We start from the raw sequence: 19,104 nt of genomic DNA, 5'->3' as shown, positions 1-19,104 counted from the left end.
ATTCTGAGATGAATTTTGAGATTGCAGATGGAGAGAGTAAGATAGATCTGCGAGGAAAATGCTGTCCTCTACTGTGGGCAGAGTAGTGGGCTGGTTTCAATTTAAATTTGTGTTTGTTTGTTTTTACCAAAATCTACATTTAATAAGTGAACAGACCACCAGCCCCTACCCTGCTTTACCTGCACAGCCACTGCTGGCCCAGCTGCCACCTCACAGCAGGCCATCACCAGCCAGTAGTACCCTTGCCATCCTCACAGCCGCCTGTGGAAGTCCCCATCTCCATGCCTGTAAAGGGATGCCACAGAGACCGACTGCTGCTTTCAGTGCCTTTAGTGGACTGGAAATCTCAGTAAACTTCTCTGAGCAGCAAGGAACAAGGACTTGTTCAGACATCTCAGAACTGGATGTAGAGGTTGGCAGTAGACACAATCGATAAATAGACAACTTCTCAAACAAAAAGGCTCCACACGAGCTCCCCTCAGGGAGACATTCACACACCTGACTGCAGAGCACACCTGCCGCTGGCCAACGGGAGGGCGGCAGGCAGCCTTTGGAGGGTCAAGCAAAGGAGACAGGAGCTGGAGACCTCGCTGCACGATGTCCCGATTTGAGGGCTGCGGGGATCAGCAGGGACCACAGCAGCTGCCATTAAAAACAGAGCACAAACGCACCCCCTGGTGCTCTTGGCATGCCCTGTGCATGCAAGGAGGTGAGAGAGGCTTGTGTTATGGTCTAAATACCTCTGAAAAAAGGTCAGTGTCTCTGCAAGCTTCGTACCCCAGGAGGCGAAACACTAACTAGGATCCCGATGGCATCCTCAGACCCCGGGCTGTACTGGGGTCACTTAAGTGTCTGCTTTTTCTTTGCCACTTGGGCTGCCACAGTGGTTATAAATGCAAGGGTGTCCAGGCTGACAGACATAGTCTTGGCTGGATCAGCCTGAACTGTTTCGGCCCGAGCTCTATTTGTACAGCTTGTAGCCTGTGATCCACAACCGCCCTCATCTGCCGCTGGCCCTGATTCCACCCCGACGAGCGCTGGCCAGTGGCTGGTCTCTGGGGGACTTGGCAGTGCATGGTGGGGAGGGGCTTATGTGGCCAGGGTGGTCTTGGAGGTGGCTTGATAGGGCATCCCAGGGCCATGCATGGGGATGGAGGCAGCGAGCTCTGGCCCTCTCTCGCCATGCATTAGGCGGGAGTCTGAGTCCTGGACGCTGGAGGAAGCACGGGGATGAGTGTGGGATGGAGGTGGTCGCTCTGGCACTGCATTGGGCTGGGGACTGCAGCGATGGCTGCTGACCAGTTGCCATCCAGGGTCAGGACGGCCATAGGGTGACGTGGGAGTCCCGGAGGGGAGGCGGCTGCGGGCGGGGCGGGGTCTCCCGCGAGGATGGAACCTTGAGATGGGCGCCCACGAGCGGTAGACGTCACCAGCGGGCACTATGGGAACCGGAACACTGGTCCTTGGTGATCAGTGAGCAGTTGGAGCAGGAGGACGACGCTGCGGCAGCTGCGGACCAGAGCCATACTCGTGATACTCAGGATACCCACGGGTTAACCTGACTCTTCCTTCTGGGTTTTCGGGTCTTCACAATCCTCTTTCCCACTGTGATCGTTTTGTAAGTGTCATGACATTTCCTGAAATTTCATTCTGTTGAGTACCTAGGTAGAGAAACTGACAAGTGCTGTTCCCCTTTTACTTTTTCTTTACCCACTTCTCCTCATCTAGGCCTTGGGTGATGACTACTTTGGGGAGGGGAGGGGGGCCTAAAGGGGCAGGGACACCCTCCTCGCCTTTCTTTCTGAGGGCTCCCACTGTTGCATCTCTATCCTGCCTCTTCTCTGTCCTTCCCTTATTACTGTCCCTTCTGTTTCCATTCACCATTTTTCACCCAAGACCTTAGCACACAGAGTTAGGGTGTAAATTGGAATTGATAAGCTGGGAGATCCCAGCTGCTACAAGGAGAGTATGTCCCTGTGAGTATGTAGCCAGGATGCCCCAAGACCCTGTGGGTGACAAAAATCTGGTGTTCCAAAGGACGCCCCCCTTCTGTGGACACCAAGTGGACCAGGACTGTCCTTTTCTTTGAGTCAGACAGGTGCTGGTTTATTTCACTTTTTCACTGCTGTCCCTACCTTACAGACCAAGGAGAGGGTTCCACACTGAGTCATTTGGATCTTTGACATCCACTGAGTTCTTTGGATCTTTTGGGGGAAGGGAGGAGTGTTAGGTGTTTGGTGAATATTCCAAGACCATTTCTAAACAGCAGGCAGCTTTTTGTACTATATCAGTTTTGTTCTTTTCCTGTTTGGTTCACTTCACCTCCTTATTGAGTTTGGGTGTAGGGGTCTCCCTCTTCATGAAAAAGAATTCAAAATTAGATGTGAAGATGAGTGTTCAGGATGAGTAAATAAATCACAGCACATTATACATGTATACATGTGTGTCTTTGAAATTCAATCCTCCCCATCCCAGTGTGTTCTTTAAGCAGTTTCCAGAAATGCCTACTTAGAAATGCTACCTTATTGTAAGAACTGTGCAAGGGAGGAACAGTGACACTTAAGCCTCACTAGGTTGACAATACCTATAGCTCTGGTCTCATGATTTTGATAAAACCTTTCAGACTGAATTGGAAGAAAGCCCAATGTGCCCAGGTAGAAAAGTTTCACCCACCCCCCAAGTTGGCAGGATATTCAAGTTTGGCTGAGTTGAAAAATCACTGTTCAGTGAATGTAGAGTAACACCAGCCCACTCCACCCTCCCGAAAATAGAACAACCTCAATTATCATCGCCTTCACCTCCCACCTGTAAAAGCCCTTGACCTAGGAATGTGGGCATTTACAACTGCTCTTGGTCCCAGGGGGTTAGTACTACCAGTGAACAAAGATGATTCTTAGAAGGGATTCTGGAAGGATTTTGATTCCTTTCTATCATAATTCATTCAGCATTCACTCTGAAAATTTAGCAGGATCTCACTTTATGCTAGAAAGAGTCCCTGTAGAACATTTCCATTCAATGAGTGGCAGAATACAATAACCAAAAACTAGAGACCAAGGAATGATTATTTTCAATGGAGGGAATGAAGTGATATTTTTGTGTGAGCTTCAAAGTAAAGGGTAACTTTCATAAGCACAGAAGTGGGGAGGCTCTCTGCACAGAATTTCTGGTTATCTCTAGTGTCTACCAGGATCTCACTGCTTTGACAGTGCAGCCATGTGCTCAGAGCCACTGAGGAATCTAAAAGAGAGCTCTGTAGGTGGCCAGAATGTGCAGGTGTCTCAAATCAAGTCAGAACCACTTGATTTGAGACAACAAGTCACAGACAATAGCTCTGCTTTGAAGCTTTGAAGAGTAGTTGGTTTGCTGTTTCTTTTTAATTTCCCATTCACTTTCATCATGGTGATGAGCACACACATAAAGATAATTCATGTGTGTAAAGAAACCAGGGGATTGATAAAGGTTGGGAGCACATTTTGGTCTTTTCTGTGGAAAGTGGTATGTGTTTTATTAATTGTCTTTATTACTACGTGATGAGGAAATGAGCCACCTTGTTCGTAGAGCAGATATTGGGCAACAATGCCTCCCTTGATAAGAGTTTTATTTTTCTTGAAGAAAGTTTCAGGTTGTATTGCTGAGAAAGTTTTCAAATGTCACAGTCTTCCTTTTTATTTGATTTGTTGTGGTGTTCCATATTGAACCAGGGCTTCAGGCATGCTAGGCAAGCACTCTACCACTGAACTACACTCTAGCCCCATAGTCTTCCTTTGAAAGGAAGAAGTAGGAGCTAATTAACATGTTTATAGAAGTGATAGGGAAGGGTAAGTTCAGTTTCAACTTCAGGGTGTATGCACACAGAACCTTCCATAATGTTACTTATAATATATTTCTCTAATATTCATTGAGTACCACCATGATGATACATTTGTGCTTAGCATGTTAGAATGAATGGCTGGCTTGCACAGGACATTCAGGGGACTCTAGGCTTGGTTGAGCCTTGCTGCAGAGAAATGAGAAGGAGAGTGATGGAGCTTATGGGGATGATCTTGAGATAGCCCAGAGTAGATCTGAAGGTAGACTACAAAAACCAAAACAAGTTTTTATTATGGGAAATTTCAAACATGCATGAAGTAGGCCAAACAGTATTTGAACTCTGTGTATACAACCTCAGTTTCAAAAATTATCAACACCTGAACAGTCTTTTATCTCTACTTGCATTATAATTAATAATCCTTAAAAGCAATTATACACAATACAACAACATGGCTGTGTTCCCAAAACATCCTTTATTTATAAAAATAGGCAGCTGCCCTTCATAACCCTGAATTCAAAGACGGATAGTGTTAGGTTGTATGTTTAGATGTGTGGTTCCTGTTCATTTTAGAGGTGACTGAAATAAGGGTTGAGGTTCATTATGGATATCTTTTATTTCAGCAGCATTTATTGAAAGTCCACGGAATTACTCTGGCATCTCTGTCAGAAATCGGTTGCCTGGGATCCAAGGTGGCAGAGTAGAGGAGATCCTGTTTCTGGCTGCTCTGTGCCTGAATCAGAGAAAGCTATCAGGTGGCTTCTCCTGCTCAGGCGGGGACTTGCCTTGAGGGAACACAACCTCTCAGTGCATGTGACAGGACTCCATCCAACAGATTTTCGCAGAATCCACCAGAGCTGCGAACACCAAGCAGAACTCAGAGCCTCCTTGTTCAGGTGAGAGTCCAAAGCCCACAGTTTGAGCACAGGTGTGACTCTCAAGGGGGGAGCAGAGACACCAACTCAGCACCTCATTGGGGTGGCAGAACTCCTGAGGACGCTCTGCTCCCACGCAGGTCCCCAGACCACATTCTAGGCAGAGCACGAGGACATCCCAGCTCCCACCACCTCACCAGACACCCCGACTGGGAAAAGGACTGTCTCCACCTTTCTCACCATCTTTGGTGGGTGTGGTTACCAGCCAGATCTGTGACTGCACAGGTACCTGGGTTCCAAATCCCCTCCCCCAGCTGTGATAACTCTGTATAGACACTATCAGCACAAAATCAGCTCTCAGTTGAACAAGAGCGCAGTGCCACCAGGACGTTGCCCACCTGGTGCGATCCTAAGGTGGAGGGCCTGAGGTCCCCCAGCTGAGACCTGATAAGCAAGAGAGGGGAGGGGGCTAACATCCAGGAGCAACTCAGAGAGACCAAGATTAGGGAAGCCCAGACAAGAGAGGGAGAGCTTCAGTCTTCTCACACTGGTTACCTACACCACCCTGAGGGCAGAGAACCAAGCTTGGAATAGACAATTCCACCTACTGAAAGTATGTTAGAAATGCAAAATAATAGCTTTTTGTAATATATAGAAAATTTCAAAGTCTAAAAATTATTCCAAGTACAATATCATGTGGTGTATGTTTTTGTCATTTTACCTTCTTACACACGAACATTTCTGCTGTTAGGACCCTGCTCCCTTGGAACATTTCAGCAATCACTAATGGCAAAAGCAGCTACCACCCATAAGTTCAGAAGATGGAAATTTCCTGGAAGATGTAGAATCTGTGAACGCATTGTCATATTTCGAGGTTTTAAATGCGAAGAGGTAAGATCTTTTTGGAATCACAATTTTTTTCTTTTGCTATATACTTTTTTGTTATGATTTTACTTATTTGGAGATGTGTGTGTCCACACACAAACACACATATGAATATGTTGTCAGGGTCTTGCACATGCCATATTTTTAGAGAGACAGAAAGAAGAAAGAGAGAAAGAGAGAGAGAGAGAGAGACAGAGAGAGAGAGAAATTTTAATATTTATTTTTCAGTTTTCTGTGGACACAACATCTTTTTTTTAATTTTATGTAGTGTTGAGGATCGAACCCATCACCCTGCGCACACCAGGCAAGCGCATTACCGCTTGAGCCACATCCCCAGCCCATCCACCCTTTCTTAAAATTGTGTTTTGAAATGGGTTCTTGCTAGATTGGTCTGGCCTTCAACTTGTGAAATTCCTGTTTCAACTCTCAAGTAGCTGGAATCATGGGCATATGCCATCACACCTGGCTTGCCAATACATTTTTAATAAAGTCCCACAGTTTATTTCTGTAGTTTTCTACTTTGTTTTGCTGTTAAATGCAATTCACAAACCACAAGTAGTACTTTTAAACTTATTTTGGTCGTTATTAGTCTGCCTATAATTTCCTAGTTGTGAATAATTTTAAGGTGAGTCAATAAGTTTTCAAATATCATTTTCTTGTAGTGTCTTATAGTCTGCCATAAAAAATGCATGGCAAACTTAACCATCGTTTGCGGACATCAGAAACTGCAGGGGAAAATGCATTTATTTGGAGAAGAATTGTCCTGTGTTGCCAAAAAGGAGCCAGATGGCATTCCTTTCATCATCAAAATGTGTACTTTAGAAATTGAAAAGACTGCCTTGTGTTTACAAGTATGTTGTTTACTCCTAAAACTCTAAAAACATAAATGCCTTTGTGATTTGTTTTAATGAAAAAGAGACTTTCAGAAAATCAGCACTCTCCATTTGTAATAACTAAATTTATTCACATTTATTTGGAAAAGGTTAATTGATTTAACTTCAACTTGTAATTTTTAAATACTAATAAAAATTGAAGTAGATACATCAACTCTGTCTACATGTCTGCATTTAGCCCTTTGTACTAAAGTAAAATATTGCATTCTGTTTTTCTTTTCTCTTCAAGGGAATTTACCGAGTCAGTGGCAGCAAGGCAAAAATCGCAATTCTGTGTCAAGCTCTGGAAACCGGAAGGCATTTAGTAGATCTGTCCCAATTTTCGTCACATGACATCTGTGAAGTGTTAAAATATTACATTCAAAAGGTTAAAGTTTTATTCTAAACCTACCATCAAATGCAAACAGCAAAAATATTTTATATTTCATATTTTTCATTGGTATAGACTATGGCATCACCCCCCTCATTATTCTAAGATTTTATAATGATGTACTTTGATGTGGATATATTTCCATCCAGTATTCTGGCCACTCCATGAGCTCTGTCAGTTGTGAGCGCTTTAGTTCTTGGAACTTTTCTTGATTTTTATTGCCATTCTCCCACCCACCATCTGTCTTCGTAATTTGCACTTGAAGCTCCTGTTTGGAGATGTGTGTGTGTGCACATACACAAACACGTATATAAATATTTATAAATTTGTTATTTGCACACATGGGGATTAAAAATTCAGGGTCTTGCAATTGCTTGGCAAGCATACATGTTCTCCAATTCCCTTACCGTTTCTTTATTGCTCTTTTTTTCTTCAAAAACTTTCTAAGACAGTTCCTTGTCTTTTTCTTCCTCAATAAGTAAATTATTCCATTTCTGAGATCATGTTTTAATATTCAAGAAGTCTGATTTTCTATTCTTTTGATAACATTTTTTAAATGATTATATGATGCTCTTTTATTGTGGATATTCATAGATTTTTCTCATTAAGGGTTCTTTTCTCTATTTGGCCTCTAACCTCTGTAGAAATACAATGTGACCCTCATATATAACATTAAATTTTCTATAGCAACATAAAAATTAAAAATAAAGTGAAGTGAATTTTAATATATCATTGAACATTTTGAATATCTAGTTTTTCAAATTATGAGGTATTTTGTTTATTTATTTATTTGCATTGCAGCTCTTCTTCTTTGAAATCTGGTGTCTATTTTTCATTTAGTGCACATCTCAATTTAGATCAGCTGCATTTCCAGTGCTCTTTCTCCATATCTGACTAGTTGACAGCATATCGATAGCATCATTTTACACCTTCAATTTGTTCTTTTTCTACTCATTTTGATTTTTGTCTTTCATGGTGCCTAGATATATTAGAGCTTGGACTTGAAATCACTTTGGAAGCACTTGAACACATCAAGGCTTTTTTAAAACTTTGAACTTTACTATAAAGTGGTCTAGATGGACTGTTTGGTATGTGCCTAGTTACATGTCTAGTTCCCTTTTCTGGGACTGGTGTGATCTTCTTGGGAAGGCATATTTTTAATTGTAGATGGACACGATACTTTTAATTAATTAATTAATTTTTATGTGGGGCTGAGGATCAAACCTAGTGCCTCACACATGCCAGATGAGTGCACTACCATGAGCCATAGCTCCAGTCCCCTAGGAAAGGTTTTGTTTTTTCCTTGCCTAGAGATACAGTACCAATACTGTGGGAGCCAGGGTTACTAAGACTGTAGGATCTGTGCTTTCAGTGTGTATATAGCCAACATATCCCCATTGGAAGACAGTTACCTCTCTGTTCCTTATGTTTGGCAATGCCTCTATTCAGAGAGCCTCTGTATCCCATTGCCCAGAGAAAAAATTTTTAGAGCTTTAGGAAGGAGATTGCCCTAGTACATAAAGTGGAGATAGGATTCTATAGAGAGCTAAGCTTTCTCAGCTGGCCCACCTGCAACCTAACCCAAGATCAGAGGACCTGGTAATGATTGTCCATGTCCCTTTAGGATTCTGAAAAACATGTTGAGTGACAAAGGGTCAGTTCTCTTGGAAATGCTGCATCAGGACTTATTCATCTGCTCTTCTACTTGTGAATTGTTGCTTTTTGTTTTCTCTATTTTCCTAGTCCTTATGAGCCTACTGTAGTTAAGTGGAATTGCAGGAGGGAAAGAAATTAAGTATACATTGCTTGATCTACAAAGTTAGCCCAGGAAACCATTGATAACCCTTTAATCACATTCTACAGACCCCTCAACTGAGAAATGAAGGTGGATACCTTGGAATGACTGGAAGTCTCATAATGTGTCATCCTTAATCTTGTTTAGTCAGTTAGGGAGAGGAGATGAATTGGGTCTAATACAATAAACTTGCATTCTGTTGAGGAATTTTGTATGTCTAAGACTTTCATTTGGAAAGTGTGCTCAATTCTTGCAATAGTGTTAGAGAGTAGCCTTTATCTGACTCATTGACCTAAAGCTCCAAGAGGTGAAGTGACTTGCTTCAGATCCCAGAGTGGTGAAGATAGAAACTGATCACAGGGCAACACCTTCACTCCCCACAGATATTATAGGACATCAGGTAGCTAACAGTTCACTGAATTTTCTATTGTAGATCAGTAGAAACATTGACATTCATTATGGCAGTGGATATTTGTTGTAAGAACTTCTTTTTTTGATCTATTCATGGCAAATCAGCCTGTTTTAAAGTTTCATGAGATGTTGACAGTATGTTTTTGTAGGTCATATTATCTTGTGCTAATCTTCATTCTTCCCAAGTAAAATCTATGCTCTTTAGCACTTTGATATTTTTACCCCTTACTCATAAAATCCATGGGTTTCTGATTCATTTTATAGATTTTGTTCACGATTCTATGTTTGTTCCAGTAAAACAGCTGAAGATTATGCTATTTGGGGGGCAGATGTGAATATAATGTGTTTAGGATAGAGATGAAGAGTTTTAAAATCCCATGATGAAGCTTAAAGCTTAAACTTCATTTAAAGTTTAGAATTTCACTCATTATCTATTAATTTGTTATTAACATAAATATAATTTATAGTCAAGATTTTGATTTGCTTTCTAAGTCACTACTCTACCAAACATATATTTTTTATTTTATGGGCAGGGATGAAGCTCAGTACTAGAGTGCTTGCATAGCATGCTTGAGGTCCTAGGTTCAATCTCCAGTACTGAAAAAGATATCAATAAATACAGATTGACTTTAGATTTTGTTAATCTAAAGGGACATAAAATTAATTGAGTAACTCTCACTTATACTTGACTTTAACAAAGAAAACAGGCAGAAGATTTTTTCAAAATATTTATTTTTTGGTTGTAGCGGGATGCAATACCTTTATTTTATTTATTAATTTTTATGTGGTGCAGAGGATCAAACCCAGGTCCCCGCATGTGCTAGGCAAACACTCTACCTCTGAGCCACAACCTCAGCCCAAAGGTATTTTTAATATAATTTTCTTTCTTTAGCTACCAGAGCCATTGGTTTTATTCCAATGGTACCATGAATTTATGGAGCTTGCAAATATCATCCAACATTTTAACCAAGAGCAGGACACCAAAAGGGACAACTCTGAAGACAACACATCTCCAAATATGTGTATGGAAATCAACCAAATTATTCTCAAAACCAAGGACCTTCTAAGAAAATTGCCACCGTCCAATTTTAACACTCTACGTTACCTTATCATCCATCTTAAGAGGTAAGAATTTTTATACCATCTTAGCCATTTTTAATTGATCAGGGTAATACTATTCAGTACATTTATATTGTTGTGTTATGATTTTCAAAATGATTTCTAGGATGTTCTTATTATGTGTTGAGAGAGGGATACATTGATTATATGTTCATGCAGCAAACATGGTTCCCTCAGATGCTTCCTGTGTGCCAGGCTCTGGCTGGTGAAACAAGGATGGAAACATAGGTTTTCTGCTATTTGTGGGCTTATCCTCTTGGGGTACAGATCTGTACATAACCACAGTTCACCATCCTCCTTTTTCTGGTAGCTGTGCACAGCTTGTAGGTATGCAGAGGAAGTTTTGGGGATAGAGACAGAGCAGAAGAGGCAAATGCCCTTGAGTTCAACTTTAAGAACTGCGGGATGATTTGGTAGAGAATGTGCAGAAGAGCATACGAGGCAGAGAGAAACAGACATTGAGACACAAGAAAGCATTTTGCATTTGGAAAATCTGATTTCATTAGGCTACAATATAGCAAGCAGTAGCAGGAACTGTGCTATCCTTCCTAGAGACTTGATTAAAAATCTTACGGACCTGGCAGATGAGTTGACCATGTAGTTTCTATACCCACTAAAGAACTTGGAATCAGGAACTTCACATATTCAGATTTGCCTGCTACACCTTTCTCACAGCAATTAAGATCTCCTTTTTTAAATTTTTTAAAATTTATTTTCTGTGGCTGGAATTGTAGCTCAGCAGTAGAGCATGTGCAAGGTCCTGGGTTCGAACAGCAGCCCCACATACAAATAAATAAATTAAATAAAAATTTAAAAAAATTTATTAGTTCAAATCAGTTATAAATGACAGCAGAATGCTTTTCAATCCATTGTACACAAATGGAGCGCAAATTTTCATTTCTCTGTACATGATGTAGAGTCATACCACATGTGCCATCATACATGAACTTAGGGTAATGATGTTCGTCTCATTCCACCATCATTCACAACCCATACCCCTCCTTTCCTTCCCTCTCTTGAGCCCAATTAATGTTCCTCCACCACCAGAGACCCATTTATGAATCAACATTTCTTTATCAGAGAGAATCTTGGCCTTTGATTTTGGGGGATTGACTTACTTCATGATATTCATGTACTCCTTCCATTTACCTGTAAATGCCATTATTTTATTCTCTTGTAAAGCTAATAGTCCATTGTGTATATGTACCACAGTTTTTTTTTAAACTCTTCATATCTTGAAGGGCTTCAAATTATTCCATGAAATAGAAAAGGAGGAAGCTCTTCCAAACTCATTCTGTGAAGCTAGTATCACCCTGATACCCAAACCAGCCAGAGACACATCAAGGAAAGAAAATTTGAGACTCATATCCCCGAAGAACATAGATGCAAAAATTCTCAATAAAATTCTGGCAAATCACATACAAAAACATATGAAAAAAAACAATGCTCCAGGATCAAGTTGTGTACTCCAGGGATGCAAGATGGGTTCGACAAACAGAAATCAATAAATTTAATTTATCACATCAATAAACTTAAAGAGAAGAATCCTATGATTACATCAATTGATGGAGAGAAAGCATTTGACAAAATACAGTACCTTTTCATGTTCAAGACATTAGAAAAACTAGGGGTAGTAGGAATATACCTCAACATAGTAAAAGCTCTCTCTGCTAAACCTAAGGCTAACATCATTCTAAATAAAGAAAAATTGGAAGTATTCCATCTAAAAATTGTTCAACATAATCCTTGCCACTTTAGCCAGAGCAATTAGATGAAAGAAATTCAAGGGACTACAAATAGGAAAAGAAGAACTCAAATTATCATTCTTTGCCAACAAAATAATTTTACACTTGGAGGATCCAAAAAACTCCACCAGAAAACTTAGAATAATAAATGAATTTGGCAAAGTAGAAGGATACAAAATTAATACCCATAAATCAAAAGCATTTCTATACATCAGTGATGAATCCTCTGAAAAACAAATAGCAAAACTACCCCATTCACTATATATATAAAAAGCTGTGATATATTACCCATAGATGAATCTAGTATCATCCTGATAGCTAAACCAGGCAGAGACAGATTTCCTTAGATAGTCATAGAAATAACAAGCTGAGAGTGTTTGAAGTAAAACCAGAACATTGATAGTGGCAATGGAACAGAGAGATGTTCAGGAGAGAGAATCATTTAAGCTAGAAAACTAGCTGTGGGCAGCTGGGAGTGTGGCTAGTGAGAGAACACTTGCCTAGCACATGGGAGACACTGGGTTTGATACTCAGCACTGCATAAAAATAAATAAATAAAATAAAGGTATTGTGTCCATCTCTACATAAAAATTATTTTTTTAAAAAAGAAAATTAACTGGCAGTGACAGAGAAATTGACAGTGATGTTTCTGATTCCAGTATAAGAAACGGGGAATATATCTAAATTTTTAGAGGTGTTTTTCTTCCTTCTGCTATTGAGTTCAGTAGTTCCTTCGACTTACATGCATTTTATCCTAAAATAGTACTCTGAAACTCAGTTTGGTGTGTGGTATCATAATGAAACAAAAGATTCTTTACCTAGACGCACCAACCTTGACCCTTGACAAACGTTTTGTAGTCTTCTATAGCCCGAGTTTTCTCCACCCTTCTCAAGTCATAGGAAACTACCATTAAGGACATCTATTAGGCAAATCTCATACACTTTATGTGTTCTTCCTTTCAGGGTTGTAGACCACTCCGAAGAAAACCTGATGAACTCAAAAAACTTGGGGGTGGTATTTGGACCCTGTGTGATGAGGCCCAGGCCTACAACCACTCCTGGTACCATCTCCTCCTCTATTGCTGCATATGCCAATCAGGCCCTGTTAGTAGAGTTTCTAATTACCAATGCACAGATGATCTTCGATGGGTCCTTAGAGCCACAAAATGTCTCATCCAGTACTGATGTTGTTGCACCTTGTGTGGATAAAAGCCCTCCTTCCAAACAGGTAATATCAACAGAACATTCCACAAAGTCACAATATTTTTCTACAAAGCAAGTGAGTTTTGACCATTACAGAATTGGATTAAATATGTGATGTATATGTTAACAAGTTAATAGTCTTTGAACTGTTTGTTTTTGAGATGTGTTTTGCTTTTAGTTTAAAACTTTTCTTGTATCAATAGGATATCCACACTGCAGATATCAAAATTAACAATTATGAATTGGCTACATCATTTGAGGAATCAGAATGCAAGCAAAATGCATTGGAAAAATGGGATGCATGTCTCATTGGTGAGTGGTCATGTACCATATATCTTTGCATATTTCAAACTTTGCCAAGAAGTCGTGATGAAAAACCAAGGTGAGGGTTGGACTTGTAGCTCAGTGGTAAAACGCTTGCCTTGGCATGTGTGAGGCCATGAGTTGGATCCGCAGTACCATATAAAACAAATAAATAAAGATAAAATATTGTGTCCATCTACAATACTCATCCTTTAAAAAAAAACAAGGTGTATTAATTTGAGGTAAGTTAAAACTTCAAGGTTTTATTAGTTAACTTTTCTAGCCATGGAGAAAGTTTAATGATGTCATTTAAATGAATATCATCCTTTGTTTCTTTCTTGTAAAAAGATATCTTGAAATTCATAAATTATTTTTGTTCCCTTTCTGAGATTTGTTTTCACCTTTACTTCTTTGTCATCAATTAAAGTCAAAACAGAAAAAAGCTGGACTCCTGAAACTCAAAAAAATAGACTCCTAAAGTTTTTTGATGTCCCTTTACCTGTGGCCTAACTTTAGCACATTAAGCACACATGTCTTCCATTTTCTCGGCTCCAGTCTTTTTGTTGACTGTTTATTGATTGCTTTATTTCAGTGAATGGTTTCTGGTAAGGGGGTTGAAAACCTTTCATTCATTACTGCTTTAGTAGATCTAAATCCGAATTTTTTAATATATAGCCATAAATGTTAAATTTGATATATAAAATTAATGAAATATCAATGAGTGTAGCCTGAGAAAGTCTGAAAACAAAGACAGTCCATTACCTCTCTGCAAAGAAAAGCACTGGACTCACTGATTCCATTTATATGATTTGATCTTATTAGCACTTCTGTGCTATGATCCTTGGCCTCCTGTAAGCCATAGCTAACAGTCTGAGGAAGGTAAATAATGCCAAGGGTCATGTCCCTAAATTATTGTTGATTCAGGGTTTGAACCTCATCCTCTCTCATTCATAAATGTAACCTTGTTTCGCTGTCCAATGAAATTGGATTCCCAGGTAGGTATAGTAATAACAATAAATAATTTTAAAATATTTGACATTTTCATTACATACCAGGTAATTCTGAGCCTTTTCTTTAGAAGATCATTAACACCACATGCCAACATATCTCCACATAGGAGTTTTTCTTGACAGAAGAAGGCAAGTAGGGCTAGTGCACTAGGCTTGCCCAGGGCAGAAATGGAGCTGGAGCTGAGCCAGCACCCAGGCAGCTAGAAGTGGTGCTAGAAGTTCTGCAGGACTGTATTAGTGGATCAGCTGAAAGAGCATCCAAGTCCTCTCTGGTGTGTTGCCCTCAGTATGGACAGAATGTAGCTGGAAAGCAGATTAAGTGACATGCAAAGTCCTTGGGATTCAGGACATGGCGTTTGTTGGTGTGCAGAATAGTGTTACTCTTCTAGAGTTACCATTGTCTGCCTGTTGAAATCAGGAAAGGCTTAACACAGAAAATATTCATTCATGGGTAGTATATTACAACAAGTTACTACAGGAAGTGTTTTTTAAATTTTATTTTCTTTATGACTATTTGTTTTATTAAGATAAATCTTAAAAAGTAATGCTTTAATTAAAAATGTGCCTTTAATATTGTATGGATTTTTAATTCCTCTGCATAGATGACTGAGAAACTAATGTTGGAAAAAATATGTAAGACTCTGTTGTTTGAGAGAATGCCCATTCACAAATAACCACACTTCCTTATTAACCAAGCTTCTTGAAGTTAAAAACAATCTCTTCTTTTCCAGGTTACAAAAAACTTGAATCATCATCACAAAAGATGGACAATATGTGTAAAACCATGAAACCACTTAGTCTGAAATCTGATGTGACAACAAATGATATACAGAGGCCTATGCCAAGCCCCAAGATCAGATGTTGCTGTTTGCCTGTAGATAGGTTCCATCTTGCAAGCTCCCCTAATGAGAAAAACAGCAGAAATGTGGGAATTGTCAATTCAGACAAGTTTGGCCAGAATCTTACCTTTGGAGGACTTAATAGAAAAGATACCCCTACTAGTTTGGGCTCCCAAATTAATGGTTTTGATCAGCAGATTCCACAAACAACTCAGGGACAACAATGTGAACCAAAGAACTTAACTGGCACGAGTGCAGTGATTGTGCCAAGTGTACTCCAGGAAAAAGTGACAATGAGCATTAAGGTTAGTGGTGACCATTCCAACGGTGCCACACAGCCCAACACGCCAGCCAGTGCAGCAAGAGAGGCACCAGTGAGACTGTCCTCTCATTCTCACAGTCTTGCTCCTGCAAGAGCACCCAGAATACTGCAGCCCCATCTTGGGACAACATTTTACAAACCACCCACCCCGACCAGCAAAGTCAGGGGGACTGAGGAGAGACCAGCTTCACCTTCAGCAGCAGTGCCTCCTAGCACAGCTCTTCCTCCCCTGAGTCATGTGGAGAAATCTGTCCCAGAGGCAGACAGCACATCCGCTTATGCTTTGAAGCCAGCTGCTGAGCCTAAAGAGAACTCTGAGGAGATTGGCCTACCTGACCTGAATCCAATGTGCCAGGGACTCAGGCTCAAACAAATGGAAGAGTTACAAGACCTTGAATTTGAAATGCCACAGTTTGTGTAGTTGTCAAAATTCAGTTTTTCTTTTTCTTGTTTCATTTTTATGCATTTTGTTTATTTTATGATAGAATATTGTAACAGAACCTCTTTTGTATAGGATTGCCAAAGTGTATATTTTGCCTTTTGGCCTTGTATTGTCTTTGCTAGTCATATAGAATGGTAGTGTTTTAGTCATATAGAATGAGAGTGCTCACTGGTATTGTCTTTAAATTCTGTGTTTTTGAAGTTATGCATAAAATAAGTATTATAATTTTAAATTTAAAATAATTTTCTCTATAAAATGTTTCATGTAAATGCATCTTTAATGTATAATATTGTTCTCAACAAATAGGGGCAGTAGGGGAAAATGAGCTTTATTTTGGAGCAAACCTTGTGCTGATTCATAAAATGCTTCTGAATGCAAGTGCCTGAAAAATCTTGATTGGGTATGAATATATTTTTTTTCCCACATAATGTTCTAGTGCATCTTTGAACACTTGTGTTGTTATAGCATGTATGGAAGCATTGGCAATTTACTTAACTTTGTTAATATTTACATAGTGGCGTAAAAGCTTGCGAATCTGTGTTTACTAGCATTCTACTTGTTAATTTTTACATATGGTAATTAACAAAATTGTAGAAATAAAATGCAATTCAATACTAAAAAGTTTGAGACATTGGCAGAGACAACACAGACAGACAGAGTCGAGGCATCTTGAGCGTAAGAGACCTGTAACCTTTCTGCGCTCAGCTGTGGCCTGTTCCTGGATTGCCTGTGACTTCTGGCTTTCTGCTGAGGAGAGCAAGTGGCCAACAGCTAGGGCAAGATGAAGCTCTCTCTGGTGGCCGCAGTTCTGCTGCTGCTCTGTGCAGCACGGCTGAGGAGGAAGACAAGAAAAAAACATGGGTACGCTGGTCGGCATCCACCTGGGGACCACTTACTCGTGCATCGGGGTATTCAAGAATGGCCACTGGAGATCATCTCCAAGAATCAGGGCAACCACATCAGGCCGTCTTATGTGGCCTTCACCCCTGAAGAAGAACGTCTGATCCGCGATACAGTCAAGAAGCAGCTCACCTCCAATCCTGAGAACATGGTCTTCGATGCCCAGTGGCTCATTGGCAGTATTGGGAATGACCCTTCTGTTCAGCAAAAGATCAAGTTCTTGCCTTTCAAAATGTTTGAAGAGAAACCTAAACCATACATTCAGGTTGATATTGGAGGTGGGCAAACTAAGACCTTTGCTCCAGAAGAAATTCTGCCATGATTTTCCCTAAAATGAAAGAGACTGCAGAGGCTTATTTGGGAAAGAAGTTTACCCATGCAGTGTTACTATACCAGTCCATTTTAATGATGCCAGTGGCAAGCAACCAAAGATGCTGGAACTCTTGCTGGCCTGAATGTTATGAGGATCATCAATGAGCCTACAGCAGCTGCTATTGCTTATGGCCTGGATAACAGGGAGGGAGAGAAGAACATCCTGGTGTTTGATCTGGGTGGTGGAACCTTCTATGTGTCTCTTCTCCCCATTGACAATTTGATGTCTTCAAAGTCATGGCCACCAATAGAGATACTCATCCGGGTGGAGAAGACTTTGACCAGCGTGTTATGGAACATTTCATCGGGCTGTTCAAAAAGAAGACTGGCAAATATGTTAGGAAAGAAAACAGAGCTGTGCAGAAACTCCAGCATGAAGTGGAAAAGGCCACGTGCGCCCTGTCTGCTCAACATTAAGCAAGAATGAAAATTGAGTCCTTCTATGAAGGAGAAGACTTTTCTGAAACCCTGACTTAGGCAAAATTTGAAGAGAAAACATGGACCTGTTCTGGTCTACCATGAAGCCTGTTCAGAAAGTACTGGAGGATTCTGACCTGAAGAAGTCTGATATTGATGAGATTGTTCTTCTTGGTGGCTCTACTCAAATTCCAAAGATCAACAACTTGTTAAGAGTTCTTCAATGGCAAGGATCCATCCTGTGGCATAAACCCAGAGGAGGCTGTTGCATATGGTGACACTGTCCAGGCTGGTGTACTCTCTGATGATCAAGATACAAGTGACCTAGTACTGCTTGATGTATGCCCCTGAAACTTGGTACTGAAACTGTGGGAGGAGTCATGACCAAACTGATACCAAGAAACACTGTGGTAGCCACCTAGAGTCTCAGATCTTTTCTACAGCTTCTCATAATCAACCTACTGTTCCAATCAAGGTCTATGAAGGTAAAGGACCCTGAAAACATACAACCACCTTCTGGGTACATTTGATCTCACTGGAATTCCTCCTGTGGGGTCCCCCAGATTGAAGTCACTTTTGAGATACATGTGAATGTTATTCTTTGGGCGACAGCTGAAGATAAAGGTACAGAGAACAAAAATAAGATTACAATTATCAATGACCAAAATTGCCTGACACCTGAAGAAATTGAAAAGATGGTTAATGAGGGTGAGAAGTTTGCTGAGGAAGACAAAAGACTCAAGGAGTGCATTGATACTAGGAATGAGCTGGAAAGCTATGCCTACTCTCTAAAGTATGAGATTGGAGATAAAGAAAAGTTGGGAAGCAAACTTTCCTCTGAAGATAAGGAGACCATGGAAAAAGCTGTAGAGGAAAAGATTGAATGGCTGGAAACCACCAAGAAGCTGACATTGAAGACTTCAAAACTAAAAAGAAGGAACTAGAAGAAATTGTTCAGCCAATTATCAGCAAACTCAATGAAAGTGGAGGCCCTCCCCCAACTGGTGAAGAGGATACAGCAGAAAGAGACGAGTTGAAGACACTAATCTGCTAGTGCTGTAATGTTGTAAATCCTAGACTCAGAACTTTCCTTAGGAGAGAACTGAGAGAACTTAAGTCTCCAATGTAATTGGAATCTTCACCTCAAAGTGGAGTTGAAAATGCTATAGCCCAAGTGGCTGTTTACCGCTTTCCATTGGAAGTTGCTCACATGTTTTGGGGAAGAGAGAGAGAGGAGGAATTGGCTATCTTAAAAAACTGGATATAAAAATGTGGGTCAGGATGTGTGTTCACCTCATAAATGTTCTATTTAATGATTGGGTCATGCAAATCTGGTGTAGGAACTTTTTTCTACCATAAGTGACACCAATAAATGTTTGTTATTTAAAAAAAAAA

General features: G+C 40.2%; 2 protein-coding genes and 1 pseudogene across 2 annotated transcripts; all 3 read left to right on the top strand.

Annotated features, from left to right (window-relative positions):
• The first annotated feature begins 4,594 nt into the window (after positions 1 to 4,594).
• LOC144368457 (rho GTPase-activating protein 29-like) lies at positions 4,595 to 7,420 on the top strand. Its single transcript, XM_078027332.1, has 5 exons — positions 4,595 to 4,704; positions 4,824 to 4,968; positions 5,435 to 5,574; positions 6,231 to 6,419; positions 6,691 to 7,420. Exons 3-5 carry the CDS (start codon positions 5,470 to 5,472, stop codon positions 6,844 to 6,846), a joined length of 450 nt encoding a protein of 149 aa, XP_077883458.1. The 5' UTR covers positions 4,595 to 4,704; positions 4,824 to 4,968; positions 5,435 to 5,469; the 3' UTR covers positions 6,847 to 7,420.
• Positions 7,421 to 9,834: 2,414 nt separating this feature from the next.
• Positions 9,835 to 17,625, top strand: LOC144368456 (rho GTPase-activating protein 29-like). The gene is made up of 4 exons (XM_078027331.1): positions 9,835 to 10,162; positions 12,865 to 13,129; positions 13,308 to 13,416; positions 15,149 to 17,625. The coding sequence occupies exons 1-4, from the start codon at positions 9,972 to 9,974 to the stop codon at positions 15,997 to 15,999; spliced, it is 1,416 nt and encodes a 471-aa protein (XP_077883457.1). The 5' UTR covers positions 9,835 to 9,971; the 3' UTR covers positions 16,000 to 17,625.
• Positions 16,717 to 19,104, top strand: LOC144368762 (endoplasmic reticulum chaperone BiP pseudogene; annotated as a pseudogene).

This window comes from Ictidomys tridecemlineatus, chromosome 11 (assembly GCF_052094955.1).
Source record: "Ictidomys tridecemlineatus isolate mIctTri1 chromosome 11, mIctTri1.hap1, whole genome shotgun sequence".
Lineage (NCBI taxonomy): Eukaryota > Metazoa > Chordata > Mammalia > Rodentia > Sciuridae > Ictidomys > Ictidomys tridecemlineatus.
This window is presented reverse-complemented; position numbering and strand designations above follow the sequence as displayed.

Excerpts from the sequence above, each read along its gene's own strand:
- LOC144368457 (XM_078027332.1), top strand. The coding sequence starts at position 5,470 with ATGGCAAAAGCAGCTACCACCCATAAGTTCAGAAGATGGAAATTTCCT. Across the intron at positions 5,575-6,230 it reads GAGGTTTTAAATGCGAAGAG|TGTCTTATAGTCTGCCATAA; the intron begins GTAAGATCTTTT and ends ATTTTCTTGTAG. Across the intron at positions 6,420-6,690 it reads AGACTGCCTTGTGTTTACAA|GGAATTTACCGAGTCAGTGG; the intron begins GTATGTTGTTTA and ends TTTCTCTTCAAG.
- LOC144368456 (XM_078027331.1), top strand. The coding sequence starts at position 9,972 with ATGGAGCTTGCAAATATCATCCAACATTTTAACCAAGAGCAGGACACC. Across the intron at positions 10,163-12,864 it reads CTTATCATCCATCTTAAGAG|GGTTGTAGACCACTCCGAAG; the intron begins GTAAGAATTTTT and ends TCTTCCTTTCAG. Across the intron at positions 13,417-15,148 it reads ATGGGATGCATGTCTCATTG|GTTACAAAAAACTTGAATCA; the intron begins GTGAGTGGTCAT and ends CTTCTTTTCCAG.